General features: G+C 41.3%; 2 protein-coding genes across 2 annotated transcripts; both read left to right on the top strand.

Annotated features, from left to right (window-relative positions):
* Positions 1 to 4,214: 4,214 nt before the first annotated feature.
* LOC130297242 (E3 ubiquitin/ISG15 ligase TRIM25-like) lies at positions 4,215 to 6,150 on the top strand. The gene has a single exon (XM_056549487.1). The coding sequence runs from the start codon at positions 4,449 to 4,451 to the stop codon at positions 6,024 to 6,026; it is 1,578 nt and encodes a 525-aa protein (XP_056405462.1). The 5' UTR covers positions 4,215 to 4,448; the 3' UTR covers positions 6,027 to 6,150.
* Positions 4,449 to 6,026, top strand: LOC130297657 (E3 ubiquitin/ISG15 ligase TRIM25-like). Its single transcript, XM_056550369.1, has one exon. It carries the CDS (start codon positions 4,449 to 4,451, stop codon positions 6,024 to 6,026), a length of 1,578 nt encoding a protein of 525 aa, XP_056406344.1.
* Positions 6,151 to 13,505: the final 7,355 nt, after the last annotated feature.

Below are 13,505 nucleotides of genomic sequence, written 5' to 3'. Positions count from 1 at the left end.
TTCCATAGAATTTAATACAACGCATCATTTACATTTTACCACTGTATTTTTGTAAAAAAATATGGCTCAATTTACACCGTGTGAACACGGCCTTATTGATGTGACTAAGGAAATGCTACTGTTTCTGACTAACATATATATATTTTTTGTCCACAGCTCCAAAAAGTGGACGTTCCGACCTATATGTTCTGGTTTCGGACGTATATATTACATGTGTGGACAAGAACAGAGAGGTATATTATGGTGTACCACACACTATTTGTAATGTTAGCCTGATTTTGGTATTGACAGATTTTGGTGCACAATGAGACAAATTTACTTAAGAATGTACAGCTATAAAAAAAATGTGTAAGAAATTAAAGAGTTTATCCAGGAATAGAAAACCAGAGCTGATTTCTTCCAAAAACAGCACCACCCCTGTCCTTAGGTTGTGTTTGGTATTGAAACTTAGTTTCATTGAAGTTAATGGAGCCAAGTTGTAATACCGCACACAACCTGAAGACAGGGGTGGCGCTGTCTTTGGAAGAATTTATGGGGGAGATTTATCAAAACCTGTGTAGAGGAAAAGTTGACCAGTTGCCCATAGCAACCAATCAGATCCCTTCTTTCATTATTCAGAGTCCTTGTTAAAAATGAAAGAAGCAATCTGGTTGCTATGGGCATGTTCAAGAATATAACTACTATAATACTGCTCCTATATACAAGAATATAACTACTATAATACTGTCTCCTATATTCAAGCATATAACTACTATAATAATGCCTACTATATACAAGAATATAACTACTATAATACTGCTCCTATATACAAGAATATAACTACTATAATACTGCCACCTATATATAAGAATATAACTACTATAATACTGCTCCTATATACAAGGATATAACTACTATAATACTGCTTCTATATACAAGAATATAACTACTATAATACTGCCTCCTATATACAAGAATATAACTACTATAATACTGTCTCCTATATACAAGAATATAACTACTATAATACTGCTCCTATATACAAGAACATAACTACTATAATACTGCTCCTATATACAAGAATATAACTACTATAATACTACTCCTATATACAAGAATATAACTACTATAATACTGCTCCTATATACAAGAATATAACTACTATAATACTGCTCCTATATACAAGAATATAACTACTATAATACTGCCCCTATATACAAGAATATAACTACTATAATACTGCTCCTATATACAAGAATATAACTACTATAATACTGCCCCTATATACAAGAATATAACTACTATAATACTGCTCCTATATACAAGAATATAACTACTATAATACTGCCTCCTATATACAAGAATATAACTACTATAATACTCCTCCTATATACAAGACTATAACTACTATAATACTGCTCCTATATACAAGAATATAACTACTATAATACTGCTCCTATATACAAGAATATAACTACTATAATACTGCCTCCTATATACAAGAATATAACTACTATAATACTGCTCCTATATACAAGAATATAACTACTATAATACTGCTCCTATATACAAGAATATAACTACTATAATACTGCTCCTATATACAAGAATACAACTACTATAATACTGCCTCCTATATACAAGAATATAACTACTATAATACTGCTCCTATATACAAGAATATAACTACTATAATACTGCCTCCTATATACAAGAATATAACTACTATAATACTGCTCCTATATACAAGAATATAACTACTATAATACTCCTCCTATATACAAGACTATAACTACTATAATACTGCTCCTATATACAAGAATATAACTACTATAATACGCCTCCTATATACAAGAATATAACTACTATAATACTGCCTCCTATATACAAGAATATAACTACTATAATACTGCTCCTATATACAAGAATATAACTACTATAATACTGCTCCTATATACAAGAATATAACTACTATAATACTGCTCCTATATACAAGAATATAACTACTATAATACTGCTCCTATATACAAGAATATAACTACTATAATACTGCTCCTATATACAAGTATATAACTGTTATAATACTGTCCCCTATATACAAGAATATAACTACTATAATACTGCTCCTATATACAAGAATATAACTACTATAACACTGTCCCCTATATACAAGAATATAACTACTATAATACTGTCCCCTATATACAAGAATATAACTACTATAATACTGCTCCTATATACAAGAATATAACTACTATAACACTGTCCCCTATATACAAGAATATAACTACTATAATACTGCTCCTATATACAAGAATATAACTACTATAATACTGCTCCTATATACAAGAATATAACTACCATAATACTGCTCCTATATACAAGAATATAACTACTATAATACTGCTCCTATATACAAGAATATAACTACTATAATACTGCTCCTATATACAAGAATATAACTACTATAATACTGCTCCTATATACAAGAATATATCTACTATAATACTGCCTCCTATATACAAGAATATAACTACTATAATACTGTTCCTATATACAAGAATATAACTACTATAATACTGCTCCTATATAAAACAATATAACTACTATAATACTGCCTCCTATATACAAGAATATAACTACTATAATACTGCCCCTATATACAGGAATATAACTACTATAATACTGCCTCCTATATACAAGAATATAACTACTATAATACTGCTCCTATATACAAGAATATAACTACTATAATACTGCTCCTATATACAAGAATATAACTACTATAATACTGCTCCTATATACAAGAATATAACTACTAAAATACTTCCTCGTATATACAAGAATATAACTTCTATAATACTGCTCCTATATACAAGAATATAACTACAATAATACTGCTCCTATATACAAGAATATAACTACTATAATACTGCCCCTATATCCAAGAATATAACTACTATAATACTGCTTCCTATATACAAGAATATAACTACTATAATACTGCTCCTATATACAAGAATATAACTACTATAATACTGCCTACTATATACAAGAATATAACTACTATAATACTGCCCCTATATACAAGAATATAACTACCATAATACTGCCCCCTATATACAAGAATATAACTACTATAATACTGCCTCCTATATACAAGAATATAACTACTATAATACTGCCCCTATATACAAGAATATAACTACTATAATACTGTCTCCTATATACAAGAATATAACTTCTATAATACTGCTCCTATATACAAGAATATAACTACTATAATACTGCTCCTATATACAAGAATATAACTACTATAATACTGCTCCTATATACAAGAATATAACTACTATAATACTGCTCCTATATACAAGAATATAACTACTAAAATACTTCCTCGTATATACAAGAATATAACTTCTATAATACTGCTCCTATATACAAGAATATAACTACAATAATACTGCTCCTATATACAAGAATATAACTACTATAATACTGCCCCTATATCCAAGAATATAACTACTATAATACTGCTTCCTATATACAAGAATATAACTACTATAATACTGCTCCTATATACAAGAATATAACTACTATAATACTGCTCCTATATACAAGAATATAACTACTATAATACTGCTCCTATATACAAGAATATAACTACTATAATACTGCTCCTATATACAAGTATATAACTGTTATAATACTGTCCCCTATATACAAGAATATAACTACTATAATACTGCTCCTATATACAAGAATATAACTACTATAACACTGTCCCCTATATACAAGAATATAACTTCTATAATACTGCTCCTATATACAAGAATATAACTACTATAATACTGCTCCTATATACAAGAATATAACTACTATAATACTGCTCCTATATACAAGAATATAACTACTATAATACTGCTCCTATATACAAGAATATAACTACTATAATACTGCTCCTATATACAAGAATATAACTTCTATAATACTGCTCCTATATACAAGAATATAACTACTATAATACTGCTCCTATATACAATAATATAACCACTATAATACTGCCCCTATATACAAGAATATAACTTCTATAATACTGCTCCTATATACAAGAATATAACTCTATAATAGTGTTTCCTCTGTGTGGTATCTCCCTGTCCCCTATGGCAGTATACAGTATGGTGTCATCCCTCCTCTCCTGCACTTCCTCTTCCTGATTGAAGCTCTCCTCCTCCTCCTCCTCCTGTTAACTCCTTCAGGCAATGGCTCCATTTTGTAGGGCGTGATCACAGCAGGCTGCTGTGCTATAGGCAGCTGTACAGTATGGACCCTCCCACCCCTGGGATGTGCACAAGGCAGGGTTATGTTGTGTGGCGGGGGAGGAGGCTCAGAGTTACAGGGTGGTGATAAAAACAACAAAAGATCTCATCACAGAAGAGCTTTCAGTTTCACTTCTATCTCCCGCCCTCATGGCTTCTCCTGACCTGAGAGATGAGTTGACCTGCTCCATCTGCCTCAACATTTTTACAGATCCTGTGACCCTGAGATGTGGACACAACTTCTGCCTGGTGTGTATCGGTCATGTTTTGGAGACACAGGACGGCATAGGAGTGTACAGCTGTCCTGACTGCAGAGCCAGGTTTACAGACCGTCCTCTTCTTCAGGGTAATGTAACCCTGCGTAACATTGCAGAGCACTTCCTGTATTTTCAGCCAGATGAGGTGGAGGGCGCTATCTTCTGCACAAACTGTATCAACGCTCCGGTACCAGCTGTGAAATCCTGTCTGCATTGTGAAGCTTCGCTGTGTTACGACCACCTGAGAGTCCACAGCAAGTCTCCAGAACATGTCTTATGTGACCCCACCACCACCTTCAGCAAACGAAAGTGCTCCGTGCACAACGAAGTTCTCAGGTACTACTGCTCGAATGACCGGACGTGTATCTGCGTCACCTGCTGCTTGGCCGGAGATCACAGCGGACACAAGGTGGAACCTCTAAAAAAAGCTTCTCAAAAGAAGAAGGCTATGCTAAAGAATATTCTGAAGAACCTGTCCGCGCTATCCAAGGAGGCTGAAGAACGGCTGCAGAACATGCAGAACCGCAGGAGAGAAGTTCAAGAAAAAGCAACGGACATCAAGGAGAAAGTCGCCAGTCTGTTCGTAGACATCAAGAGACAGCTGGAGATCCTGGAGAACAAGGTCCAGGCCGAGATCTCCCGGCAGGAAAACCAGGTGTCACATCTGATCCAACAGCTGGAGATACAGAAGAGCGAGCTCTCCTTGGTCACATGTCACATTGAGGAGGTGTGCAACATGACGGATCCATTAACCCTTTTACAGGAATGCGTCTCTGTTCGCTTTTGCCCCGCGGAGGAAACGGGCCACGAGATTCGAGGTGATGACACCAAAGAGAGCTACATAGGAGATATGGATGAGGGTCTGATCTCCGAGACGTTGCACACGGGATTGTACGATATCTTGGCTTTTGTGAGGAAACAGATCTATGTCAAGGAGAATAAGTGTACGACCTTAGATGAGGACACGGTGGCCAATAACCTGCTTTTATCCATTGACAAGAAATCAGTATTTTGGACCCAAAAATTACCGGATTTGGGACACGTTGAGTTGCCGGTCAGGTTTCAGAATTGTTCACAGGTTTTAAGCTTAGAGAGTTTTTGCTCCGGGAGACACTATTGGGATATTGAGACCAGCAATCACGGGGAATGGAGGCTGGGGGTCTCCTACTCTACTGTCGAGAGGGGCGGCGATTGTTCGTATCTGGGCTGCAACGACAAGTCCTGGTGCTTGTGTAGATCCAATAATAACCAGTACTCGGTGGTGAACGATAACAGAGAGATCCAGTTAACTCCCGTCATTTCCCATCACAGATTCCGGATCTATCTGGATTACTATGGCGGTCGGCTGTCGTTTTACGAGCTCTGCTCCCCGATAAGACACTTATACACGTACTCCGCTGATTTCACAGATCCCCTCCATGTTGCCTTCTACGTATGTGGAGTTAATGCTTTTGTTAGAATTGCCTATTAGGTTTTAAAGGGGTACTCTGCCCCTAGATATCTTAAATAGATAAAATGTCTGATCGCGGGGGTCCCACAGTTGGGACCCCCGCGATCTCTGCGCAGCACCCGGCGTTCATTTAGAACACTTGGAGTGGGCGGCGGGAGTTGTGACATCATGGCCACACCCCTCATGACCTCACACCACTCCCCCTCAATACAAGTCCATGGGATGGGGCAAGACGGCAGTCACGCCCCCTCCCATAGACTTGCATTGAAGGGGTGTGATGTCACGAGGGGTGTGGCCGTGACGCCACGACCCCCGCCGCCCGCTCCAAGCAATTGGAACAAAATGTTCCAAATGCTGGGGAAGCGGAGTGCCCCTTTTAATAATCTCCATAAATCTGCCCCTTGAGTAGGTACAAGGGCAACTAACTAGGATCTAATCCTCTACAGACCTGTGTGACTTTCTTTTTATATCTATGCCGGTGTTTTCCAACCAGGGTGCCTCCAGTTGTTGCAAAACTACAACTCCCAGCATGCCCAGACAGCCTTTGGCTGTCTGGGCATGCTGGGAGTTGTAGTTTTGCAACAACTGGAGGCACCCTGGTTGGGAAACAGTATTCTATGCTGCGATATATGATGACTTGACGTGATAGGCCTAGAGCCTAAGGCTGCACTACTAGTCAGAGGACTTTATTCCTATTTTGTCAAGGTCTCCAATATTTGCCATTAAAGGGGTACTCCGGTGGAAAACTTTTTTTTTTATATCAACTGGTGCCAGAAAGTTAAACAGATTTGTAAATCACTTCTATTAAAAAATATTAATCCTTCCAGTACTTATTAGCTTCTGAATACTACACAGGAAATTATTTTCTTTTTTGAACACAGAGCTCTCTGCTGACATCACAAGCACAGTGCTCTCTGCTGACATCTCTGTCCATTTTAGGAACTTGTCCAGAGTAGGAGAAAATCCCCATAGCAAACATATGCTGTTCTGGACAGTTCCTAAAATGGACAGAGATGTCAGCAGAGAGCACTGTGCTTGTGATGTCAGCAGAGAGCACTGTGTTCCAAAAAGAAAATAATTTCCTCTGTAGGATTCAGCAGCTAATAAGTACTGGAAGGATTAAGATTTTTTAATAGAAGTAATTTACAAATCTGTTTAACTTTCTGGCACCAGTTGATTAAAAGAATAAAAGTTTTCCACTGGAGTACCCCTTTAAACTAAAGTCAGAGGACTTTATTCCTGTTTTGTCCAGGTTTCCAATATTGGCCATTAAAGGGGCATTCTATGGCACTGAGTTGTTTTGGCACTGTGGCACATTGCAGCGTGGTCTTGGCCTCATCTGAGACCACGTGTGTATATATATATATATATATATATATATCAAATAGTTTTGTAGTTTTGTATATTTTGTGTATTTTTCACGGCTTTTTTCTATGTGGTTTTTTATGAAGTTTTGTTGCTCTGATGTGTTTATTTGTTACATTTATAATATATCAGACGATCTCTTTATAATTGCGTTGTCTTCACTGACTACACGTAGACTTTTATATAGGAGTGTGAGCTGTGTTATTAGAATCTAAACTAGGGCTGCAGCTAACGATTATTTTAATAATCGATTAGTTGTCGATTATTTTATCGATTAATCGGGAAAAAAAGGTCAAAATGCCATAATAAGGGGTCTAGCTGATTCTACTTGAAGAATGATGTACAATGGCCATATTAAAAGTATTCTAGCAGGTCATGTGACCAAACAACAGCAATTATTGACTTTTTTTTTTTTTTTTAAAGGGATATTCCAGAAAAAAACTTTTTTTTAAATTTTTTATATCAACTGGCTCCAGAAAGTTAAACAGATTTGTAAATTACTTCTATGAAAAAATCTTAATCCTTTCAATAATTATCAGCTGCTGAAGTTGAGTTGTTGTTTTCTGTCTGGCAACAGTGCTCTCTGCTGACATCTCTGGTTGTCTCGGGAACTGCACAGAGTAGAAGAGGTTTGCTATGGGGATTTGCTTCTAAACTGGGCGGTTCCCGAGACAGGTGTCATCAGAGAGCACTTAGACAGAAAAGAACAACTCAACTTCAGCAGCACATAAGTACTGAAAGGATGGAGATTTTTTAATAGAAGTAATTTACAAATCTGTTTAACTTTCTGGAGCCAGTTGATATATATATAAAAAAAAAGTTTTGGCCTGGATAACCCCTTTAAGTTTACGCCGGTTGCTATACAGGGTTGTCATTATTAATGATCCTGTACAGAAACCAGCATAAATTTGATACTGCTGCATGGGTAACTGTCTGAACTATAAAAATAAAATGTTAATGATTTACTAACATTTAATTTTAATAGTTCAGACAATTAGCCATGCGGCAGTATCAAGTATGTTAAAAAAATATATATTTTTTTAATGATTTTTGTATAGCAATAGGAAAAGGTGCAGCTAATTTTATTGGGGGGCGGTTTATTTACATTTAATTTGTTTTTACTTTACATTTTTTCTATAGCACTCCTATACACATGGGGGTATTTGCAGTCTGCAGAGCATTCCACCCTTGTGTCTGTAGTACAGACACTAGGATACAATGCTCTGCACCCCCCCATGTGTATAGCAGTGTATATGTACTACATACACACTGTTTTACCCATGGGGGGATGTGCAGAGCATTGCACCCTTGTGTCTGTACTACAGACACAAGGGTGGAATGCTCTGCACAAACCCCCACGGGTAAAGCGGTGTGCACTGCTTACCGATATACACATAGAGGTATATGCAGAGCTTTGCACCCTTGTGTCTGTAGTACAGACACTAGGATGCAATCCTCTGCACATACTACCATTTGTATAGCAGTGTGTATGTAGTACACACTTACACTACTATACCCATGGGGGAATGTGCAGAGCATTGCATCCTAGTGTCTGTAGATGACACTAGGGTGCTATACTCTGCAGATACCCCCCATTTATGTGTCAATAACAATGCGGCAGTAAAAGGGGCAGGGCGCATTAAACTGCAGGAAACTGTCCTACCGGCGGCAGTAGTACGGAGTCCTCCACAGCAGGTTAAGGCTTCATAAGTGTAGAGCGCCCACTAGCAGAGGGGGGAGGAGTTCAGAGAAGCAGCCGCACACGTGATTGGTGAGCAGTGGGTAGCGGAGGGTGGGACTGGGACTAGACTAACTTAACAGAGGCTGCGGCGGTGCGGACTAGCGTCTGACCGCGCGCCTGCAGCAATGTTATCACAGCCGGGACCCGGACTACGAATCGTCCGAGAGCGGCGCACCCAGGGTATGGATAGAGAGAGAGCGGGGCACCCGGTGTATAGATAGAGAGAGAGCGGCACACCCAGGGTATGGATAGAGAGAGAGCGGGGCACCCGGTGTATAGATAGAGAGAGAGCGGCACACCCAGGGTATGGATAGAGAGAGAGCGGGGCACCCGGTGTATAGATAGAGAGAGAGCGGGGCACCCAGGGTATGGATAGAGAGAGAGCGGGGCACCCGGTGTATAGATAAAGAGAGAGCGGCACACCCAGGGTATGGATAGAGAGAGAGCGGGGCACCCGGTGTATAGATAGAGAGAGAGCGGGGCACCCAGGGTATGGATAGAGAGAGAGCGGGGCACCCGGTGTATAGATAAAGAGAGAGCGGCACACCCAGGGTATGGATAGAGAGAGAGCGGGGCACCCGGTGTATAGATAGAGAGAGAGCGGGGCACCCGGTGTATAGATAGAGAGAGAGCGGCACACCCAGGGTATGGATAGAGAGAGAGCGGGGCACCCGGTGTATAGATAGAGAGAGAGCGGGGCACCCGGTGTATAGATAGAGAGAGAGCGGCACACCCAGGGTATGGATAGAGAGAGAGCGGGGCACCCGGTGTATAGATAGAGAGAGAGCGGGGCACCCGGTGTATAGATAGAGAGAGAGCGGCACACCCAGGGTATGGATAGAGAGAGAGCGGGGCACCCGGTGTATAGATAGAGAGAGAGCGGGGCACCCGGTGTATAGATAGAGAGAGAGCGGCACACCCAGGGTATGGATAGAGAGAGAGCGGGGCACCCGGTGTATAGATAGAGAGAGAGCGGGGCACCCGGTGTATAGATAGAGAGAGAGCGGCACACCCAGGGTATGGATAGAGAGAGAGCGGGGCACCCGGTGTATAGATAGAGAGAGAGCGGCACACCCAGGGTATGGATAGAGAGAGAGCGGGGCACCCGGTCTATAGATAGAGAGAGAGCGGCACACCCAGGGTATGGATAGAGAGAGAGCGGGGCACCTGGTGTATAGATAGAGAGAGAGTGGCACACCCAGGGTATGGATAGAGAGAGAGCGGGGCACCCGGTGTATAGATAGAGAGAGAGCGGGGCACCCGGTGTATAGATAGAGAGAGAGCGGCACACGCAGGGTATGGATAGAGAGAGAGCGGGGCACCCGGTGTATAGATAGAGAGAGAGCGGCACACCCAGGGTATGGATAGAGAGAGAGCGGGGCACCCGGTGTATAGATAGAGAGAGAGCGGCACACCCAGGGTATGGATAGAGAGAGAGCGGGGCACCTGGTGTATAGATAGAGAGAGAGTGGCACACCCAGGGTATGGATAGAGAGAGAGCGGGGCACCTGGTGTATAGATAGAGAGAGAGTGGCACACCCAGGGTATGGATAGAGAGAGAGCGGGGCACCTGGTGTATAGATAGAGAGAGAGCGGCGCTGGGCCCAGAAAAACACGCATCTTTCAACCGTCCGGCCCTCCCTTGCATGTATCCTATTACCGTACCTCTTTCTCTGCCTCTCAGCTCTCGCTCCTGAGGACTGCAGTGAACCGGTGCGCATGTGCGAGATCTGAGGCGGCACAGGCGTGAATGTGCAAGATCTGAGAGGCGGCGCAGGTGCACATGTGCCAAATCTGACAGGTGGTGCTGGTGTGCATGTGCGAGATCTGAGGCGGCACAGGCGTGAATGTGCAAGATCTGAGAGGCGGCGCAGGTGCACATGTGCCAAATCTGACAGGTGGTGCTGGTGTGCATGTGCGAGATCTGAGAGGCAGAGAAGGAGGAACAGTAATAGGACGGGCCAGACGGGTAATAGGACGGGCCAGACGGGTGAAAGAGACATGTACCACTCTGATAGTCTTCGAGACAGGGAGAGCTGGGCAGGCAGAGAGGGCTGACCAATCCAAGCAGGCTTTGTATACAACAACCAGCCAATCACTGGTAAGGTACCATACATCGCAATACGGCGAGTATATCCCAAACTCTATATTTTAACTGTAAAAGTTGGGAGTCGTCTTATACACCGGAAAATACGGTAAATAAATGAATAGAATAAATACTATAAAAATAAATATATTGCATACATTTTGTTATACTATAAAATATGTCATATACTATAAAAAAAAATATCTAAAAGTAAACTATAAATGTAGAGCTAAGTTGTGGAAGAAGCAGGACCGCCCAGCAGCACAGAGCAATTCAGCAGAGGGATTTATTGCCCTTGTGGTGCCCATACAACTTCAGTAAATGTCAGCCGAACACTTGTGGAGATGAATACTATTGCTCACAATTCTCTCAGATTCGTGCATGCTCGGCTCCGCTGAGTGTACATACATGGAAAAAGCTTTAGTCCGGACTCCTCTGTCCCCTCCGGACACCTCTGCGGAAATCTCTAGGGGAAACTAAAGGCTTGGGCAATAAAATGAAACATGCCCGATCCATAAAATCTGGGGAAACTTGGAAGCCCAAGCCTTGGAACATTAGATGGTCGACCAGTCTTGCCGAAAAAACAGCGTTGATTTGCGATAGAAATCTCAAGACGGTGCAGTTTTTCCCTGACTCAACATTGCTATGTGTAGATTTAAAGGGGTTCTCCACCATAAGGTGATTTTAGTAGATACCTGGCAGACAGTAATGGACATGCTTAGGAAGGACCTGTGCTTGTCCTGGGATAAATGACTGTGTTGTGAGATTACCATAACACTGTGGCTAGCTTTTTTGTGAACTTGTATTTCCTGTTTGTTCTCTTTTTTTGACCACCCCACCCATTGAAACATAAATGAGCTGCATCCATTCAAAAGACCTGTGGTTTTCAATCAGGAATCCTCCAATTGTTGCATTAGTTACAGATTGATCTCTCTCCCACCAAGCGATCCCTCCACCCATTATATCTCCCATCTTATCTGTGAGGTGTACAGCCTGTATACTGCAGTCACAGCTGATCATCTTCAGTCTTATCTGTGAGGTGTACGGCCTGTATACTGCAGTCACAGCTGATCACCTTCAGTCTTATCTGTGATGTGTACGGTCTGTATACTGCAGTCACAGCTGATCATCTTCAGTCTTATCTGTGAGGTGTACGGCCTGTATACTGCAGTCACAGCTGATCATCTTCAGTCTTATCTGTGAGGTGTACGGTCTGTATACTGCAGTCACAGCTGATCATCTTCAGTCTTATCTGTGATGTGTACGGTCTGTATACTGCAGTCACAGCTGATCACCTTCAGTCTTATCTGTGAGGTGCGGCCTGTATACTGCAGTCACAGCTGATCACCTTCAGTCTTATCTGTGAGGTGTACGGCATGTATACTGCAGTCACAGCTGATCATCTTCAGTCTTATCTGTGAGGTGTATGGTCTGTATACTGCAGTCACAGCTGATCATCTTCAGTCTTATCTATGAGGTGTACGGTCTGTATACTGCAGTAACAGCTGATCACCTTCAGTCTTATCTGTGAGGTGTACGGCCTGTATACTGCAGTCACAGCTGATCATCTTCAATCTTATCTGTGAGGTGTACAGCCTGTATACTGCAGTCACAGCTGATCATCTTCAGTCTTATCTGTGAGGTGTACGGCCTGTATACTGCAGTCACAGCTGATCATCTTCAGTCTTATCTATGAGGTGTACACCCTGTATACTGCAGTCACAGCTGATCACCTTCAGTCTTATCTGTGAGGTGTACGGTCTGTATACTGCAGTCACAGCTGATCATCTTCAGTCTTATCTGTGAGGTGTACAGCCTGTAAACTGCAGTCACAGCTGATCATCTTCAGTCTTATCTGTGAGGTGTACGGCCTGTATACTGCAGTCACAGCTGATCATCTTCAGTCTTATCTGTGATGTGTACGGTCTGTATACTGCAGTCACAGCTGATCACCTTCAGTCTTATCTGTGAGGTGTATGGCCTGTATACTGCAGTCACAGCTGATCATCTTCAGTCTTATCTGTGAGGTGTACGGCCTGTATACTGCAGTCACAGCTGATCATCTTCAGTCTTATCTGTGAGGTGTACAGTCTGTATACTGCAGTCACAGCTGATCATCTTCAGTCTTATCTGTGAGGTGTACGGCCTGTATACTGCAGTCACAGCTGATCACCTTCAGTCTTATCTGTGAGGTGTACGGTCTGTATACTGCAGTCACAGGTGATCATCTTCAATCTTATCTGTGATGTGTACGGTCTGTATACTGCAGTCACAGCTGATCATCTTCAGTCTTATCTGTGAGGTGTAC

Source organism: Hyla sarda, chromosome 13 (genome assembly GCF_029499605.1).
Source record: "Hyla sarda isolate aHylSar1 chromosome 13, aHylSar1.hap1, whole genome shotgun sequence".
Classification (NCBI taxonomy): Eukaryota; Metazoa; Chordata; class Amphibia; order Anura; family Hylidae; genus Hyla; species Hyla sarda.
The sequence above is the reverse complement of the archived record's forward strand: the minus strand, read 5'-3'. Positions and strand labels throughout refer to the sequence as shown.

Excerpts from the sequence above, each read along its gene's own strand:
- LOC130297242 (XM_056549487.1), top strand. The coding sequence starts at position 4,449 with ATGGCTTCTCCTGACCTGAGAGATGAGTTGACCTGCTCCATCTGCCTC.
- LOC130297657 (XM_056550369.1), top strand. The coding sequence starts at position 4,449 with ATGGCTTCTCCTGACCTGAGAGATGAGTTGACCTGCTCCATCTGCCTC.